Source organism: Danio rerio, chromosome 8 (genome assembly GCF_049306965.1).
Source record: "Danio rerio strain Tuebingen ecotype United States chromosome 8, GRCz12tu, whole genome shotgun sequence".
Taxonomy (NCBI): Eukaryota; Metazoa; Chordata; class Actinopteri; order Cypriniformes; family Danionidae; genus Danio; species Danio rerio.
In genome coordinates, this window is record NC_133183.1 from 57,438,414 (window position 1) to 57,460,033 (window position 21,620).

General features: G+C 38.0%; 2 protein-coding genes across 7 annotated transcripts in view; both read left to right on the forward strand.

The window, feature by feature from the left end:
* dpp9 (dipeptidyl-peptidase 9) overlaps positions 1–16,474 on the forward strand; it is a 44,886-nt gene extending 28,412 nt beyond the window's left edge. For both annotated transcript variants that reach the window (XM_005172485.4, NM_001077313.2), the window contains exons 17-21: positions 1,506–1,652; positions 9,157–9,309; positions 12,741–12,883; positions 15,570–15,681; positions 15,761–16,474. In XM_005172485.4, coding sequence (XP_005172542.1) covers positions 1,506–1,652; positions 9,157–9,309; positions 12,741–12,883; positions 15,570–15,681; positions 15,761–15,853 — 648 coding nt within the window. In that variant the 3' untranslated portion in view covers positions 15,854–16,474. The remainder of the gene's footprint in view (positions 1–1,505; positions 1,653–9,156; positions 9,310–12,740; positions 12,884–15,569; positions 15,682–15,760) is intronic.
* Positions 16,475–21,283: 4,809 nt separating this feature from the next.
* si:ch211-243p7.3 overlaps positions 21,284–21,620 on the forward strand; it is a 38,298-nt gene continuing 37,961 nt past the window's right edge. For all 5 annotated transcript variants that reach the window (XR_012384760.1, XR_012384761.1, XM_073911204.1 and 2 more), the window contains exon 1: positions 21,284–21,339. The gene's annotated coding sequence lies outside the window, so the exon portion shown is untranslated. The remainder of the gene's footprint in view (positions 21,340–21,620) is intronic.

Genomic DNA, 21,620 nt, shown 5'->3' on the forward strand with positions numbered 1-21,620 from the left:
AACTGTAGATATTTAGTAAAATGCACAGTACAACGGATCCGTTTTACAAGATAGGTGTAATAGTTGTAGATGCATATCAAATCCTTGAAAGTTTTTAATATTATTTATTATTTGACCAAAACTGTCCATACATTTATAAAGCTATAATTTGTTTTATAATCTTTGCATCAAATTGCAAAAAAATGTAAACAATCTTTTATGCAATTTGTTTGTAATGCAGCGCTTAGGGCAGGGTGGTAAATTTGGTATTGTTCTTGTTATTATAGTGTATTGGTGTGAACCTAAACTGGTTCTATTCATTTACATTTATCATGTCATTGATTTGGTTCAACTTGATAGCATTGACGATGCTTTCCAAACACAATTTTATCTTTGACTTCACAACATAAGAATACAGTTTAGTCTTTTAATTTAACAGGGTTTCCGCGAGGTCTTAAAAAGTCTAAAATTTAAATAAAATTTCAGGCCTAAAGTCTTAAATGCGCTGTTCTAGGTCTTAAATATTTTAGCACAGGTCTTATTTTTACGATGTCCATGTAACGCTACATCTAATGCTCATTTAAATTCTTTTTTTTGTTGCTGTTGCTTGGTTGTCATGGTGTTGTGAGTTCTCAATTTACAAGTTACAAACTAATATTAAGTAACATATTATGTCGTTGATACAGTTAAAGTCAGAATTAATAGCCCGCTTTGAAATTTTCTTCCTTTTTAACTTGCCCAATTACCCTGACCTGTCTAGTTAACCTACATAATTAACCTAGTTAAGCCTTTAAATGTCACTTTAAGCTGTATAGAAGCGTCTTGAAAAATATCTAGTTAAATATTATTTACTGTCATCATGGCAAAGATAAAATAAATCAGTTATTAGAAATGAGTTATTAAAACTATTATGATTAGAAATGTGCTGAAAAAAAATCTTGTTTCTGTTAAACAAAAATTGGGGGAAAAAATATTGGGGCTAATAATTCTGACTTCAACAGTATATATAAAATGCACAGACATATATGTCAAAACAAACTTTTATTTTGGATGTGATAAACCGCAATACCAGCCCTAGATTTATCTCTTTCAGATGAAAATTCGGTGCATTCCTATGTTACCTACATGTTACCTAAACTAAAAACATGACCTCTAACCTTATAACAGAGAGTTACAGTATTAACATTCATTTGACTGATCTTGTCAGTAACTGGAAACTTAATTGATCTAGTTCCCAAGTATATTTAACTAATTCAGATATATGGATTCAGCAGGTCACGGGCCATTGAAAGAAAACCATTGAATACCTTTCTTGCTTTTATATTGTGTTGTCTGTAATATGTTGCTTTTGTTTTTTTTCTTTGTTTTTTTTTTGTAAGCTTTAAACATACATTTTTCGGTGTGATATTGAATATGTGATATAACTATTCATTTAGTTAAATCCATTTAACGGTTGCATCCCAAGTCCTGTATGTCTTCTAACATTTTTCCATTGTTTTTTTTTTGCTTTGTTATTTAAAATATAGGTGCAGTTAGTAAACAACTCTTACAAGGGTGTGAAGTATCTGCGTCTGAACACGTTAGCATCTCTGGGTTATGCAGTGGTGGTCATTGACGGAAGAGGATCCTGCCAAAGAGGCCTCAAGTTTGAGGGGGCTCTTAAAAACAAAATGGTAAATACAGTTCACTGTCTAATCTCTGACTTTATGCATAAAAATCTAAATTTTTAACAAAGAACTGCCGATATCAGGCATACCCAGGCCCGGATTGGCTAATTGGGAGAACCGGGAGAATTCCCGGTGGGCCGGTCCGTTTTTTTGGCCGTGAGGGCTGGTGTACATATCTGCATGCACTCTCAGCAGTCACATTTTTTTTCATTTATTTATTTATTTGACCATAGCCTCACTTTTTTTTTCATTATTTTGCCGCAGCTCTGCTTTTTTTATATATTTTTTTTTCTCGCAGCCCCGTGAGCTTGCAGCCTGCAGGTTAACTAACGTTAATGATGATGTAACTATAATTATTCGACCCCAAACAGCGGCACCTTAGTGATTATAAGAATTTGAATAATTAATATTATTGAATAACACACCTGCTCAATGAAAATCAGATGATTCACTACATTAAATCTGACATAACTTGATCAGAAATCTAAAAAGGGGAGAAAATGATTAAGCCATCAAAGGAAAGTAATACTGTGTCTTGCCGTTCACAGTTGAATATTTTTTAATCGTGCTAAAATAACGCCATTGTGGTCCAGTGGAAAGCACGTTGCGCTGCGCTGCCACTGACCTGTGTTCGAATCCCACCTATGAAATTAATTCTTTAATTAATATATATATATATTTTTTTAAGACATACAATACTGTTAGGGTTGTTGGACATTTGAATTTCTAAAGCAGCTGTTTTCTTGAAAAAGACGTTAAAGTGTCATTATGAACTGAATTAGAATTGACCTTATTTTAATATAAATTGTCGTGAACTGAGGTGGGCCGGTCTGGCTTGAAACTCCAGGGCTGAAAATGAGTCCCACTCCATCCCTGGGCATACCTAAAGGGGCTTTTGTGCCAGAGGAAAGTTTCTAGAACGTTTCTAGAAGGGCGTACTCACACTATGTATAGCGGGTCGAAGCATGCTTGTCCCCCCTCCCGTCTCCTCCGACGGCCCGCACTCACATTTGGGCCTGGGCACGCTTACGTCATCGATGATGAGCTGTTCAGTAAGCTCTCTCGCTCAGCACAGTGGAGATTGCTTTAGTTATATTGTTTTAGTCGTTTAATATGCAGTGACACGCAGTCAAATATTTCGCAGAACAGATCAGCTACTTTTGGCACTCATAAACAATCATAAAGTCCTCGTGCTGCAGGTATTAGAGGGTTTGCTGAAGGTGCAGCTGTCGTGCAGTAAGGGGTTTGCGTCTTTAATAAAATACGACAGATTGTTTTCATTAAACAGTAAGAGTGATTAATTAATCAATATGAAACAATCCCGTAAAAGTCACGTCTCGCTGTCAGTTTCAGGCTCAAGCATGTTTTGCGAACACAAGCGTATCGTGCCAAAGCCCAAGTGAACCAAGCTTTGGCACAGCTCGTCCAACCGGGCTAGGGCCAGCCAAGTGAACCATGCCTGAGCCTGATTCAGAGCACACTTCAGAACACTTTTCAAACGATCCGGGAAAAGGGCCTGGGCAGGGTTCGGATAGCATAGTTTGGATACGCCATAATAGTGCATATTAATTATTCTATCTCCACCCACTGTTGAAAAATCAGCTGACGATCTTTAATCGAATTTGAACCAATGAATTTATGGGAGTGAATATTTGAACTGAACTGAAAATTGCCTTATTGAATATTATACATTGCATTTTTAAAGAGTATTGAATATTTTGTAAGTGAAATCTGGAAAATTAATATGAATTATTGAATTTATAAGTTTGGAAACGTGTGTGAAAGAATTTCAGATGAACTATTTACAGCTTAAATAAACAGCTTTGTTAAATTTCAGGACCTAAAAAAACAAACCCTGGAATTCAAGTCATTAAAATGCAAGCACTTGTTGGTTCGGTCTATTATTTTTTAATTTGTGCTATTTAACAAGCTTTTAACAACAAGCAATTAAATACTTTTGTCATTGATTTTGTTCCATAGCCAACGCAATAAAAAAAAAAGAACAAAAATGTTCCTCCAGCACAAAAGCCACTACAGTTGTCGCTGCTATGTAAAATTTTTTGTACATAGCATGTACAATTGTACAATTTTTTTTTTACATTTTCTACCGAATCGACATAATCGATGCAGTAAAAGGACCTTATGAAACTGAAAATAATCGCATCAATCTTTCACCGGGAGATTTCAGTGGCTGAACAACACGTCTGTGCATATAATCCATTCATTACATTCATTCAACACAATCTAACAAGCTTAGCCTGACTAAAATAGTTTTAAAACAGAACATTACCTGTCTAACAGTAATACTTCAGCCATGGTGTCGTCCTTCCTCCAGTTTGCAAAAGTAACTCCAATATTAATTCAGGATTTTCAAAAGTTTCAATTCAGCATTTGATTTCACCGCGTCTGTGATTGTCTCTTGAACGCACTGCGCTCATGCAGGCGGGCACGCGTGAATGGCGGATCAGCGTTAATAGATGCGCAGATGTCCGAATCTACATTTGCTGACAGACTGTTTGGGCTACTTATCGGAATTATGGGAGTTGTCTACCTGACAATATTTAATTGGATGAATGTTTTTTTAGTTTTATGCCTTACACCAAATATAAAAATACGTATTAACACATTTAGAGCATTTACTGTAATCAGTACTATTGGACTGTGGAGAGACTTTCAACCAGCACAACAAAAAATGTTTCTGAAGACAATCACCTACTGCACGTTTATGTTTAATGAAAAGTTTTTTGTACATTTCTAAACATAATAGTTTTAATAACTCATTTCTAATAACTGATTTATTAAAATCACTTTTAGGGTGCTTTCACACCTGTGAATCGATTCATTTGTTCCGAAACAGGAATTAAAATAGTTACAGTGTTGCTCTTTATTCTTGGTGTGGTTCGCTTTCACACGGCAAAGTGTCTAAACGGACCAAAAGAGCTAAGTCACGTGTAAGTTAACTATCCTTACATTGGTCAGAGTTTCACGGTTTATTTTGCAGAGTCCCGCTCAGCTGTCATGCGTTCTTATTTTAATTTATGCCGATGGGCATAAAGACATTATAAGCGGAAAGTTTCATTTTAAATGGAGACGCCCACAGACATCATCACCAAATATAAATCAGAGGTAAGACTCTCTTACATAGAGTCCTTGGCTAGACTGCAGTTCGGTCAATGTTCCTAACGGATAAACAGCTCTCTTTAATAGTTTAGCATGCTTTCACTTTCGTATTTGACATGAAACGCACATTTACCGATAGGAATGACATCCCGCCCTACTCATCATTCTCTCTTCATATAACCGTATGCCTATTACATATCCATAATATACTGTGATATAGCCAGGCACAGATCGGATCGCTTTCTCACAACAATCAATCCACTTCAGGGTTCGTTTCAATTCCGAGACCACCTCATTCAGGCGAATCCAGACCTGTCGATTTGGCGCGGATCTGAGCGCGATTGCTGGATTCACATATGCCAAACGAACCGCACTAACTGGGCAAACGAGACAGGTTCCGAAACAAAAGTCTACGTGTGAAAGCATCTTTAATCTTTCATCTAAATACTCAGCTTAAAGTGACATTTAAAGGCTAAACTAGGTTAAATAGGCAATTTAGGGTAATTAGGCAAACCATTGTACAACAGTGGTTTGTTCTGTAGACAATCAAAAAAATATTGCTTGAGGGGGCTCATAATATTGACCGTATAATGTTTTTAAAAAAAATTAAAAATACTTTTATTCTAGCCGAAATAAAAAAAACAAGACTTTCTTCAGAAGAAAAAATATTTTAGGAAATACTGTAAAAAGTCATATCATCATTTGGGGAAATGTCACCTAAAACAATCTCTATAAAGACAAATAAAAGCCCTTTTGGTAGCACGCGTACCAATATTAATTGTGTAAAGCCAGCCAAAACCAAGTGCAACTAGTAATCAGTATTTATCAGATGAGCTGTGATCTGTTGTCCTGTGGTTGCTGTCTGAACTTGAGATGATAAACAGTCTCACATTCAACGGATTATCACCCTCTTTTAAAAGGTCAGACAGCATGTGCTGAAAACAGCTTGCCTAAATGCTTTATATAGACGCAAATATGATCATGCTGCGATTTAAGTTGCCTGAATGATTGGTTATGAAAGGCGTTAAAATGATTACCGAGTGACAGCTCACACCGACTCAGCCACATGATCCCAGATGTAACTCACGGTCAGAGACTGAATTAGCCTAACTCATATTTCTATCACTGCTTAATGGAGGTCACTTATATGTCTTGTTAAGTTTGTAAATGAATTAGCATTGGAATTTGAATAATGCTTTGATTAATTATTGGTTGATATTAAAGCATAGACTGTAAAAAAATATGAAGGTAGTAAACGTGACATCACCCATAGGTTTATGAAGAGCGCAAATGAAGCTACAAGTTATTTGAAAAACTCTTTAATGCAAATTAAAAACAAAAATAACGATTTGATGTTTTTCATGGGGGATTTTTTTTCTGGTACTGATCCCCCGCTGTAATCGATGATTGTATCCTGGGTTATTATTTTTATTTGTGTGTGTGTGCGTGGATGTGTATGTATATATACATGGTGGGCCATTTATATGGATACACCTTGATAAAATGGGAATGGTTGGCGATATTAATGTTCTGTTTGTGGCACATTAGTTTATGTGAGGGGGCAAACTTTTCAAGATGAGTGGTGACCATGGTGGCCATTTTGAAGTCGGCCATCTTGGATCCAACTTTTGTTTTTTCAATAGGAAGAGGGTCGTTTGACACATCAAACTTATTGGGAGTTTCACAAGAAAAACAATGGTGTGCTTGCAGCACCTGAAACTACGGATACTGGAAGTCCGTGCTGGCATTTCTCCTGCGGTGTGGCTATCAGTGTGTGAAGAGTGGGAGAAGAGGATTGCATTGACAAACTAACACAAAGGGCAGCACATTGAACACATTTATGAGTGGTCAGAAACTTGTAAATAACTCAGGAAATATTAAAATTAGGTTAAAGCCAAGCACACCATTGTTTTCTTGTGAAATTGCCAATTCGCTTGTTAAGTGTGACGTCAAGTGAAGTGGCTTCCGGGTCCAAGCCCTCTATTCAACTGAATGGGGAGACTCATGAAATGGTAATTATAAACGTTTACAAAGCTATTAAAGATAGTATTAAATATTTAATACTTACGAAAATCACGATCGCAATATATATGTCCATGCCTAATATCCAATGGCCAGAAAGTGATTCATTTTTTTATAAATAGTTAAAATGTTGGTGTTTAATATGCAGCAAACCCAGAGATTGTTGTGTATACTATGACTTTATATAAAATTAACTTTAATGTGTGTTATGAATAAAAAGTGATCATAAACTAATGATTTCTCAACTCAAATGAGTGGCGGCTTGGACCCGGAAACAGTATTACATACGTCACCAACACATCACCACTTAACAAGCGGATACATTTCATGTGTCAAATGACTCTCTTCCTATTGAAAAAACAAAAGTTGGATTCAAGATGGCCGACTTAAAAATGGCCACCATGGCCACCACCCATCTTGAAAAGCTTGCCTCCTCACATATACTAATGTGCCACAAACAGGACCTTTATATCACCAACCATTCCCGTTTTATTAAGGTGTATCCATATAAATGGCCCACCCTGTATATATGTATATACTTGTATATGTATACCATTAAAAAAATATTTTAAACCCGGAAGAAGAAATTAGCTGACAAAAGCTCAAAATTATCCAGTTTTACCCGCAATAGGGTATATGCCGAGCTAGTGCTGTTCCCATGCTGATACACTTCCGGTGACCTGTTATTGAGAACTTTTTTCCATTTTATACGGTTACTTATACAGCATCGATGTTGTAATGTCATTAAAATACATTCAGTTAAATAAACTTTAGCTTTTATTTAGTTGCTCAAGCGTAAAACAAGACAAAAAGCTGTTTACTCGCACGCGCCCATCAGAATCGGCAGGCTAACGCAGAAGCTCCATTGAATATACTGGGGTAAAATAAATGCTCATATTATAAAGATATGGCGGGGGAAATGTAATTTAATGCAGTGTTTCTTGTACAATCTGAGAACCACTTTAAATCGGATATCACTCAGCCAGTGGAGATCGCTGATTTTTAAAGAAAACAGACCTTAAACGCACCGGATTTTGCATTGGCATTCAATTCGCCGGAAGCGCTTAACCCAGGTTACTGGCAAATTAAAAGTCCTATTAGCATGCTTCGGCATATACCCCGTTAAAGCTGACGAGTGCTAACATTGTCTTAAGTCAGGGGTGTCAAATCCAAACTTGGTAAGGGCCGCACTGAGTGTTGTGAGTAAAGTCAAGGGCCGTACATATACATTTTTTTTTTTATTGGAGAAAATAAAAGTGTATTAACTGTATAACATCTCTATAACACTTCATAAACCACATTTATCAAAATAGTCAGGTTTTACATTTAATTTGTGTCACAGCAGGCTTTATCTCTCTCACAACATGAAATAAGGTCTCAGTAGTCTACTTTTAAAACAATTTCATATTCAGAAAAAAAACTGATGATAAAACAAAATGCCAACAACTGATATACCACACTAAAACACAACATATGCTGGTGACCAGCATGGTATGCTGGTGTTAGTATGCTGGTCACCAGCATAGCACCAGCATCCCATGCTGGTCTCCAGCATAACACCAGCATTCCATGCTGGTCACCAGCAAACCAGCACCAAAACACAACATATGCTGGTCTTGCTGGTGACCAGCAGTGCTGGTCTTTTTAGCAGGGCAGATGGTTTCTGATATTGTATTATTAAACTTATTCTTTTAGCTTTAAAAAGGCAACCTAATCATGAAATGATCCATGCCAACTGTCGATGCCTACAACTCTGAACTATTTCAGACCCAATATGGTGGTCTGTGAGGCAGTTTTTAGACTTTGTGCTAGTCCCAGAAATATTTGACCTTGTTTTCATTTAGTGTAACGTTATGCTAACGTCAAAATTAGTGAGCATGGAACAGCGCAACAGCACCACCTGTGTCTCATTATTGTAATTGTCACAGACCTAATATTGAAAGTGAGCACGGGCCACTTGGACTTCATTACCAAAACATGTTGTCGGGCCTGATTGAATGTTTTTGACGGGCCGCATTTGGTCCGCGGGCCTTGTAATTGACACATGTGTCTTAAGTGATGCTCAACCCACACACACAAATCTATTAAAACCTCAATAAAGTACTCGAGGGTTTCTTAAACTTTTAAACAGAAAATGGAAAAAATAAATAATAATAATAAATGAAAAAAAAAATATATATATATATATATATATACAGGGGGTTAATATTTTTGACTTCAACTGTATATTTTATTAGTATTTCATATGGTTGTAGGTAAAAAAAACATTAAATAGGCTTTAAGTGAGGTTTAAAATATTAATATTATAATATTAAAATATTATTAAAAATAATAATAGAAGTATTGTTATGTTCTTCTCAACCCTCAGGGGCAGGTGGAGATCGAAGATCAAGTGGAGGGGCTTCAGTTTGTGGCTGAGAAGTACAAGTTCATAGATTTGAGTCGAGTTGCGATCCATGGTTGGTCTTACGGTGGATTCCTCTCTCTCATGGGCCTCATTCACCGACCAAACATCTTCAAGGTGAGATTTGCACTACTTGTCTATTAGCTTGCATGTTGACTGCTAATAGTAAAACGCATATTAATGGAGCATTCCACTATTTTGTCCCCTACAGGTAATTAAACTTAGGTTTGACCTTTTTTTAATCCATTTAGCTGATCTCCATGTGTGGTGGGAGGACTTTTAGCTTAGCTTAGCATAAAACATTGAATGAAATTAGACCATTATCTTCTTACTCAAAAAAAAAAGTAGTTTCTTGCCAAATCTGCCCTGAAATAGCAACTTTTTTGTCGGTCTTTGTGCCTGATGTAACTACAGAAGAGTCCAGCTTTAAATAGGAAAATTATCAAAGCTTTTTTTTTTTATCAGTCTTTTTTTTAGCAAGATGCTAATGGTCTAGTCTGGTGTAATGATCTATGCTAAGCTAAAAGAGGATTTTAAAATGAATCTCAATTATCTCAAATCTCAACTGTTTAATTTTAGGTCAGTGTGGAGTGTTTCTTTACCCTCTTAAGGCCTAAGGTGTATTTACATGCATTTTTGTATTTCTCTTTGCTATTTGGGCTTATTAGAACCTAATTAGTATAAAACCTAAGTATAATCTTTTTATATGATGTATTTTTAGAGAAAAAAATATGTCCATATATGTGGACTCGTGGTTCTAAATTTACATAAAACACTTTTTCCTGACTGTTATTAATGCATATATAACATATAAACAATTTTTAACATGTTTTGACTATCAGAGATTTTTTGGTGGGTGTGGGGTGGAGGACGACAACGCGGGGAAGCGATCACAAATTAAGGAGCGGGGAAGGGAGGCGGGGTGGAGCGACAACGCAGGGAAGCCTTCACAAACTGAGGAGCGATCACTAACCGAAAGCGATTCGGTGGCAAGCAATCAGAATGAAGTAGTCCAATGAAGTTGAGAGGTGTTTAGAGAGCACAGACCTGTGAACTTTTGTTCCGACCACAGTTGTTCCCAAGAGTTTGATTATTGCGGTTGCTGGATTTTCCAATTATTGAGAATTGCGACGACGCGGGGCCCCCTAATCACGCGGGGCCCCACCGCGGTGCGTGCCCTGCGGGCCTGTCCGCTACGCCACTGCTAAGAGCAGATACAAGCTTGCTGAATCAGGGCGATATCTTAAAAATAATAGGTCTCCATTCTAAATTTATGACTTTCAATTTTAGTGTTAGAACTAGCTCCTAAATCAGTTAGGAGTATTGAAATGTACTCGTAAGTCACCAAGACCAAAGCACAAGGTCTTGAAGCCACCAGAGCTAAACATTTAGATGTTAGGGTTAGGTTTCGTTAGGTTAGGGTTATGACTGGTTGTTGACACTGATTTTAAAGTCGCCATAAAACGGAAGTTAAGATTAAGAGTTAAGATTGTCCTTTTTCCTCTATCGTGACATAAACTCACCAGAAATATTATTAGGTATATCTTACCAGTACTTGGTTGAACGCCTTTTTAACCCCAGAACTTCATTAATCCTTCTTGGCACAGATCCAACAAGGTACTGGAAGTATTCCTTAGAGATTTTGGTCCATTTCGACATGATAGCATCATGCAGTTTTCATCACATCCCAAAGGTGCTCTATTAGATTGAGGTCTGGTGACTGTGGAGGCCATTTGAGCACGTTGTCATGTTCAAGAAACCAGTCTGAGATTATTTGCGTTTTATCACATGTACACAGTACACTCAGGTAGGCTGTGGCGTTGACACGATGCTCAATTGGTACTAATGGGCCCAAAGTGAATAATCAAAAAATATCTCCCACGCTATAACACCACCACCAGCAGCCTGAACTGTTGATACAAGACAGGATGTATCTATACTTTCATGTTGTTGATGCCAAATTTTGACCTTATCATCTGAATGTCGGAGCAGAAATTGAGACTCATCAGACCAGGCAACGTTTGTCCACTCTTCTATGGTCCAATTTTGGTGAGCCTGTGTGAATTGTAGCCTCAGTTTCCTGTTCTTAGCTGACAGGAGTGTCACCCGCTGTGGTCTTCTGCTGCTGTAGCCCATCTGCCTCAAGGTTGAATGTTTTGTGCGTTCAGAGATGCTCTTCTGCAGACCTCGGTTGTAAGGATTGGTTATTTGTGTTACTGTTGTCTTTCTATCGGCTGGCCATTCTTCTCCGACCTCCGGCATCAACAAGGCATTTGCTTCCACAGAACTGCCGCTCACTGGATATTCTCTCTTTTTCAAACCATTCTCCGTACACCCTAGAGATGGTTGTGCGTGAAAATCCCAGTAGATCAGCAGTTTCTGAAATACTCAGATCAGCCCGTCTGGCATCAAAAACAATGCCACATTTAAAGTCACTTAAATCAGCTTTCTTCTCCATTCTGATGCTCGATTTGAACCGCTGCAGATCATCTTGACCATGTCTACATGCCTAAATGCATTTAGCTGCTCCCATGTGATTGGCTGATTAGAAATTTGCGTCAGCAAGCAGTTGGACAGGTGTACCTAATAAAGTGGCCGGTGAGTGTATATCCACTTGAAACAGTCCTGAAATTAGAAAAACAAATGTAGGCAATGCATGATTTTCTTTGGGAACCGTTTGGATTGTTGGAAGATGGGTGTTGCTAACCTAATTAAATAAACAGTGACAAATGGATGAAGTAGTTTTGTCAGAAGTATCAAATTCGGTGTAAATCAATACTGAAATGTTAAAAACCTCAATTTCCCGCTAATATTTGAGCACGTTCTTAATCACAACTGATTGGCCTTTTTGATCACATGCTCAACAGAAATGACCGTGATTGGCTGTGATGGTCATCAGATTGATGGACCTATTGATAGATTAATAACAGGCACTGAACACCTGAGCACAGGTCCTGAGATGTTCAATGTCAAGAAATGGAACCAAAAACTATTCCATGCGACTTCAGTGGTTCAGCTGTAAACAAACACAGCTCCAAAAACACTATTTGTGCCTTAAAACCCTGTAAAAACTATTTTGTTTGCCAATATCTTCAGCATCAGGTCAGGGTAGGCGTTTACAATGGGCAATACAACGTTTATGTCACGACGATTGTTAACGTGCATCTTAACCTGATGCACCCTAATCTAATGTCGAAGACATCGACGAACAAAGTCATTTGGGCTGTGGGTGAGATGGGAAATTTTCAGTCTCATTTAATGGCGTAAATATCTGCACACTGATAGTGGCCTGATAGTTGTGCACACACAAATATTCTTTTAATAATGCCTTAAATATTCAGGTTTGACGTTTATTAACATTTTAGATTAGCAACAAAATTATCAAGAGCTCCAGAGCACTGTAGTTCATTCAAATGAATCCTTATCAATACAACTTGTCTAACGATTCTGCACAGAAATGTAGTAGCTGTGGATTGGATACCTGCAAATAATCAGTAGCTGATTTATTTTTATGATGTGTTAAGCAAGACACGTCTTCTGTATTCCAGGTGGCCATAGCAGGAGCTCCTGTGACGGTGTGGATGGCATATGATACTGGCTACACAGAACGCTACATGGACGTGCCTGAAAATAACCAGCAGGGATATGAGGCAGGCTCTGTCGCCCTGCACGTCGACAAACTTCCCAATGAGTGAGTTACTGCCATTCAGGCCAGAGGACAGGACATGTTTTTTCACCCTGCTTATGTGTTCTTGATGTAACAACATTAGCATCTTGAATTGCTTGAAGATTTTCAATGCTTCAGTGCTGTAATTCAGTAATTTATATATATATACTGTTATATATATATATACATACATACATACAATTGAAACCATAAGTTTACCTACACTCCAAAAAAAAGAAACTTACCCATTTTTACCTAAATGATTTACATTTGCTAAATGCCAGAATAATGAGAGAAGTTTTTTTTTTTTGAGATTTTTTTTATTAATTTCTAGACAGTCAAATGTTTACAAACATATTATTGGTATTTTTTTAGCTTTGCTTTTAAACTTTATAACTTTGGTCAAATGTTTTGGGTATCGTGCCACAAGCTTCTCACAATAGTTTGAAGGAATTTCGCCCATTCCTAACAGAATTGGGTGTAACTGAGTCACAAGCGTTTTCAACTCTGCCCTCAAATTTTCTATAGAATTGAGTTCAGGGCTTTGTGATGGCCACTCCAAAACATTCACTCTGTTGTCCTTAAAACACATTTTACCTAATTTGGCAGTATGCTTAGGGTCATGGTCAGGGCCAGATGGAATCTGCGGACGTTTTTTGCTATTTCTGCTGAGAATTTTGGTAAAAATCTGCGGATTTCTGCGGAATTATTTTGGGAGTATCCAACAGAGTATCATAACTTACACCTTAATATATGAAATAAAAAGTAATAAATTACTGAATAAAAACTGAATAAATTCAAATTTACACATTTACTCAAGTAAATAAACAGAATTAATAATGGGCTAAAAATCTGCAGAAATCTACGGAATTCTGCGGAAAATCTGCAGAATTCTGCGCCCGCAGATTCCGTATGGGCCTAGTCATGGTCTGTTTGGAAGACCCATTTGTGGCCAAGTCTTAATTTCCTGGATGATGTCTTGAGATGTTGCTTCAGTATTTCTACATAATGCTCTTTCTTCATGATGCTATCTATGTTGTGAAGTGGACCAGTCCCTCCTGCAACAAAACAGCCCCACAACATGATGCTGCCACCTCCATACTTCACAGTTGGGATGGTGTTCCTATTTTCCCCCCCAGAATTCAGCAAATTGTAATCTGGCTTTTTTTTTTTGTTGGTTCTGGCTTGTTGATTTTCCCATGTTGTCACACAAGGAAGCAGTGTGTTTGAGGTTTCCCTTAAATACTTTTCTACAGTTGTGCCTCCAATAAACTCAAATGCTGTCAATAAGCTAATCAGAAACTTCCAAAACCTTGACACCATCACCTGAACTTTTTTTAGAGGCATAATACTCTTATTGTATGCAAACTTGACTTTCAAGAAAAGTTATAACAGTTTCTCAATAAAATCTCTCTCTCTCTCATTATTCTGCTATTAAGCATAACAGAAACAAATGTGATTTGCCTAACTTACCTAAAAGAGGAAAAGTTCAGTCACGTTAACATCTGACTTTTTTTAACATGGTTATATGTCTTTTTATACAGTGTATGTAACATACATATATACACACACACATAGTCGAATAGTTGGTGCAACCTATAATGCAGGGGTTCTCAAACTTTTTCACTTGGAGGCCCACCTCCATCTCTGAAATTTTTTTGAAGGCCCAAACTGATTGTCTCGAGAAAATGCATTTTAAAGCTTTATTTATTGTCAAAACATTTCTTTTGCGTTCTATTAATCTCTTTTTTAAAATCATTAAAAATAAGAAACATTATAAATATATATTTAAATATAATATAAAATATAATAATATATATTTTAATATTTAAAAGAAACAGACAGGTTTAAAGGTCCTGAATTCTTCACTTCAGTTATTCTTTAGAACTGCTGAGTATTTGGGCCTTTTCTTCAATAAATGAACCTGACTGGACAACAGGACATGGCAAAGCAACAGTTTCTGCTTTGAGTTAGACTGACTACTAATCATCTATTGATCTACTATTCATATCCATTAAAAATAAAAAAAGAAATGTAAAACACAGTAAAAACATACAAATCTGTTGAAACGCATCAATCTGAACATGGTTTGGTTTGTAGACGGACATTATTGGAGTTTGCTGACAGGAATGGTGAACAAGCTGTTCACTACTGAAACACCACCAAGTCTCGCTAGATCCTCTGAGCATGTCCACTATAAAACACTTGTTGGACATTACTTTAGACAACTATGCAGATATTTTAAAGTGTTCACACACAGAGAGAGCACTGTGACTTGTGTGATACAGTACGGGTCGCGGATGTGAGGCACGCTCGAGCTGGTTATTTAAACTTTTATCAAATGGTTATTTTACTTTTACATTTGCGTGACGGTTTAATTTACACAACTGAGAACGTAGTTCTAGACGCACATCGGTTGGAAGTTTAAGCCACATGTCTGTAATAGTGAGGCTGTTTTTGCACCAAATTAGCCTTTTCAGTCACAGAAAACAGGAAATGCCATTACTTTGATCATTTTATTATGACATTTAATAATGAATTCAAATAAGTATAGTATAATATTTAAGTTTATCTTGAGAATCCCTGTCCTAATACACACTGAAATGTCTAAACAATTAATCAGACATAGTAGAAAACATGCAAAAGGTTATTCAGAAAATGTATTTTCACTGTTCTAACTAGTGTTTTGCTTTTTTTTTTTCTCCTGAAGGCCAAACCGATTATTGATTTTACATGGGTTCCTTGATGAAAACGTGCACTTTTTCCACACCAACTTCCTGGTGTCTCAACTCATCCGTGCAGGAAAGCCATATCAGCTACAGGTTTGAAAACGGAGCATTAAATAATTGTTTTTGTATTATTATCCTCAACCACATAAACAATTACATGTCTTCTCCGCAGATCTACCCCAACGAAAGACACAGCATCCGCTGTCCCGAGTCCGGAGAGCACTACGAGATAATGCTACTGTACTTCCTTCAGCAGCACCTCTGATGCGGGCCTTCTCTATTTTTTCCCTTCATCCTCCACTTCCCTCAGCAGCAATGATGAAAAACAGCACTCGCTGTCCCCCTCCCCCCTGACTCATCTTTTGCTTTCTCGCACTCTTTCTGGAAGGAGTGTCTCTGCAGCAGCCACAAACAGACTCGTCCCCTAAACGTCGTGTAATTGTGCGCATGTCGGCACACTTTTAATAGAAAGGACACATCCGAGTACGGAGAAGAACCCAGTAGCTCATTAACCTCATTTCTTTTGGATTATGTGCCACATCTAGGTAATATTTCAAGCTCCCTTTGAAACACTGATTATGTTGCCAAATGTGTCTTTATTTTTTAAATTTGTAGTTAGCGGCTTATCACAACACAGAGACTGGATTTCTACGCGTACATACAGAAATGCTCTTACCCCTCCCTCAATCCTCCCCCCCCATCCTGTTAATTGCTCATCTAACTTAAGCTTTTTCAGTTCTATGAATGCAGTCGTGTTTCAGTCCAACATGAATTTCCAGCGTCACCGTTAGTCGCGCTCATGCGGCTCTCACGTAAGGACACCTCACACTACTACCTGCAGTTCATATTTTAAGTGTGTATTATTAAAGGAACTTATTTTTTATGACATCGTAGTCTTTGTGTCTTGTTCGCTGCTGTGAGGTCCGCAGGAAATCAGAATTTGCAATGTTTATTTTGCTAGCACGCAGAGACCTATTTTAACAAGATGTAAAATAAGTGTGTGATGTCCTAGAGTGTGTATGCGTAGGGGATCAACCTACGTTAAAAGATCGATCAGAGATTTATTAGCTCATTTCAAGGAATCGGATCTTGAAGATTTAAATCACTTGATTTGACTCAATTGAGGCCCCGGTTACATTAGTGTATTTTAGTTTTAAAACGGCGTTTTAGATCAAAAACGATCCGCGTCCACACTAGAGTTTCACCTAGCGTTTCTGAACATATCTCCGTCCACACTACGCCACCAAAAACGTGTATCATGTGACCATTCGCGCACTCTAGGCATGCGCGTTCTAGCATAGACAGGAAGCATGTGTCTCGCTGAGCATTTGGTTATTGTCAGTCATCAAACGCCGGTTGAACAATGAACGCGATGGCAAAGAAAGCAAGAGAGGTATTTTTGTGGACAGACGACGTGGTCGAGTTGTTACTAAACGTAACAAATTAATAACTGCACAATATGGCGCCTAAAACAGACAATAGTGCAAACAAAGCTCCCATTTCTGTGTCCATGTTGTTGGTTACAGTGAAGGCTGGTCTGCTGTCTTCCGGTAGCATTAAAGCCATGTGCTAAGGTCATGTGATAGGGGCTTGACGAATAAGGGAAGGATGTGCAATGACACAAATGCCCCAATCAGGTAGCGAATCTCAGCAGCCCCGCCTCCGTTTTCAGATGTCTCCATTTTCCCTCATCCACACTGAGACGGAGCAGCAGCGTTTTAGAATGAAAATGGCCTCTTCAGCATTTCCAAAACACTCCGTTTTCAGCGCTCGAAAACTTCGGCATAGTGTGGACGGATGCCGTAACCGTAGCAAAACTTACGCGTTTTCAATCTAAAACGCATTAGTGTAAACGGGGCCTGAGTCAGGTTGAATCAGATTACAAGACTCACACTTTTCTCTACCATTTTTCCAGCAAATAGAAGACATCGCATTTTACAATCTTGTAACTCAGTAAAGGGTAACTTTAATGCTGAGTTTACACCAGAAGCGAAACGCGCAGATAAATCGCACTTTTCGTGCGTAAATAGCCGCTTGATCATTTGAGCTTACTCGCTTCATTCGCTTGTCAAAATCCGATTCATTCGCACGTCAAATCCGCTTCATTCTCGCGTTAAATTCACTTCACAACCGACTCGAACTCGCGTTCTGTCTTCCCGGTGAGTCTAGCTTGGTTGATAAATGGCTAACATGGATTTCTATTGAAAAAAAATATTTGTGTTTATGTGCTTTATGAAGGCTGAAAAACTGCGTTGATTCATTTGGAGCACTGTCTGAGTCCACTAGATCCTTTCAGAACTAGAGCGAACTTTTTCGAACTAGAGCGATTCGTGCACTACGTTCTTCAAACGCGCAAAACGCTTAATTAAAAACGCTTAACCGTGCCATTCGCATGTTGTGCCATTCGTGCCGTGCCATTTGTGTCATTCGCGCTGCACCATTCGCGCGTATCGCGCCACAGGACATCTATTCGCGTGTCTGCATTGACTTAATATGCAAGTCATTCGCGCTTTGTGCTTCTTCCACGTCTGGTGTGAACGCAGCATTAGCAATGTAGCAAAATCTACAGATCAAGGCAATGACTTCGAAGCACATAAACACGCTACACTACGATACTTGAAACTAATTGCGTAATAAGCAAACGACAAACAAACGCACACACACATTCTTATATGCACACAGAGGCAGTTTAGAGGATGCAAAAAGTCCCAAATTACGTAGTACTCCTTACTAGGTCTTAGACTCACACCTGAGAAACCCTAAAAGCAGAGATTTGGCTTATTTTTAACTTCTAAATATCAATCTGCTTCAGAACATCAGCAAGAGACAGCATTTTGTTTGTGTTACTAGCACTTTTGCTGAAGTCTTGAGTTTCACTCCTGATTCGGTGGTGACTCGCTTCGGTGATGTCTTTAGGATTCACTTGCTCGTGAGGGGCAATATATTTATGTAGTTAAACACCAGCATATTGCTTTACTCATAAACCTAACCCCAACACACATTGATTAATCCACACAGTGGTAAAAGTTGAACTATTTAAATAAATGACCGCTCCCCGTGTGTTATGCTGCGTTCACACCAGACGCGGAATGCGCGTCAAGCGCTCGTGATTTACATGTTAAGTCAATGCAAACGCGCGAATAGACATCCTGGGGCACGAAACGCGCAAATTGAGTGTTTTGCGTGTTCGCGCGAAGTGCTTGAGTTCGAAAGTCTGAACTTCAGTGGACATTGGCGCCGCGTTAATCAATCAATAGCTTGCTCTAGTGGGGGCATGATTGTGACGTACACCTGTTGTTGTAGTCCCGGGGAAAAGTCTCTAGCCGACACCGACAAAAAGTTCATCAAACTGGGCTGGGCTCAGTCAGAAGCACCACTGAAAGCCTTTATCATCCAGGTTCACTTTCTGGAGGAGTTTATTAGCTCACAGAGCTGGATGCACTTCTGAAATGATCTAGTGGACTCAGACACGGCCCTAAACGTATCAACGCTGTTTTTCAGCCTTCATAAAGCACATAAACAGTTATTTTATCAATTAAATCCATGTTAGCCATTTAGCAACCAAGCTAGAGTCACCGGGAAGACAGAAGCAGTTCCCATCACGCGAATCCACGTCTGTTGTAAAGTGAATTTGATGCGAGAATGAAGCGGATTTGACGTGCGAATAATTCGAATTTTGACAAGCAAATAAAGCGAGTAAACTCAAATGTTCACGCGGCTATTTATGCACGAAAAGCACGATTTGTCCACGTGTTCCGCGTCTGGTGTGAATGCAGCATAATGAACAGCTGATGGTGGTCATAGCAAACGCAAAAAGCAGAGGACCGCCAGTTGCAACTAAAACTGATAAAGGAAGAAGCACGCGTCACATTTTTAACATAGTTTTGGACGTGATATTTGAACAGCCCCATACAGATTTAAACTGAGAGATACAGCATAAGCACTGATCTTTTACAGATACATGATTACAAGCCGCTCTGGGTGATTACAATTGGAGGAAGAAGAAATTGGTCCATGTGAACTGTAATAGTTACTGACAAAGTCTGACAAAGTCCCATACACAAAAGTCTCTGCTGCTCCTTCCTTTAATAGCCAAAGGCCGGCGAATCCCATGTTGTAGTGTAGGTTATTGTATCAAAAGTAAAATGGCAGGAACAAACACAGCACACGGTTGGCTATTCTGTGGTATTGTTGTGAAAATGAACTTTAACCCTTTATTCCCCACAGCCGAATCTCCATCTATTAGTGATGGTCATCTTTGCATCATGATCAGTCCCGTGATCCACCGAGCCTCCGCTGAAGTGAAAGCACATGCACATTTTAACAGAACTGGAGGTAAATATTTTGTGATGTACCGTATTGACGTCGATGTGATCAAACAAAAGATCTGAAACCAACCCGATTCATTTATTAGACTCTGAGTTGACTATTTTCCTAAAGAATCAATCGTTTTAAACACGATGCACTTTCAGATTTAAACCTCAGCTAGATGTTTTCATTCACTAGAGCTCTGTTACACACTGCATGGAAGCTCATTTGTAAAATCCTATAATAGGGGCTCTTTAAGATAAACAATCCATGCCAGTTAATCCAGTTACAAATTAGTTTTGACAATCTTTAACTAAAACGGAAAACCTCAGATATTGTCAGTTCGATGGCTTGGATGAAACGTACTTAGCAACTATCTCATAGTTTCCCATTGTAAAAAGCTGCCATTGACTTTACATTGGATATACTAACAAACATACTAATCCATACTGGAAACATAGTAACAACATGCTAATTTGTACTATATACATACTATCAACATGCGTATTCATACTATAAACATACTAGCAACGTGAATATTTATAGTATAAACATACTAGCAACATGCATATTTATACTATAAACATACTAGCAACATGCATATTTATACTATAAACATACTAGCAACATGCATATTCATACTACAAACATACTAGCAACATGCATATTCATACTACAAACATACTAGCAACATGCATATTCATACTATAAACATACTAGCAACATGCATATTCATACTACAAACATACTAGCAACATGCATATTTATACTATAAACATACTAGCAACATGCATATTTATACTACAAACATACTAGCAACATGCATATTCATACTAAATTTATGCTAAATACATGTTAGTTTATACTAGAAACATGCTATCCTATTTGTAGTTCTCTATACCAAGTGTTGCTTTAAACCACTTCAATTATTTAAACTTTGAAACTACTTCAAACATTCAGAGGAGGCTTTCTCAAGCCACCATAAAGTTTGTCTACAAACTTTACATTTCTAGTTGGATGTTATAGTTTGACTGGCAGATACTGTTTGCGCCTTGATGTACATTGACAGGATGGAATAATAACAATAAACAATTTTTTATTATTATTAAAATAATCATTTTCAAACATTCATCAGGCATTTCCATTCTATATTCATTATTGTTTATTGATAATTAATACTAATGTGATATGAGAAGGGAAAAGCGAGAAGCAGATTTTGACTAAACTCTGGCTACCCGGGGGCGTGACCCATTCTTTTACCTCCTTCAATTGGCTGAGAGTTACCGTCACCATAGACTACCAATCGCATCGCAGAATTTGAATGTAGACTACCAATCACAGAAGAGAACGGACATTAAGACCAGTTAGCCATTTTTATGTTATAAACTGGAGCTGCAAACATTGGCACATGGTTCTTATGCAAGGAGATCATGCTGTTATAAGGTGAGTGGATATCTGTTAATATTTCTAATCAAAGGACAATTGAGCGAACATGAATATACATTTTTGGCACTACAGTGTTGTAAACAGTCTTAAAGTGTTTATTGAGCTGCAAAAACGTGCAGTCGGTGTTCACGAGCTATGGCTAATTGTTAGTGAGTTGATATCTGTTGATGTTAATCACATTGATGGATTAATGAACTGGTCGCTACAACAGTACAGAGAGTACAGTGTTGTATTGGGACATTTGGTGTGATATACTGTCTGTACAGCCTTATAGCGTT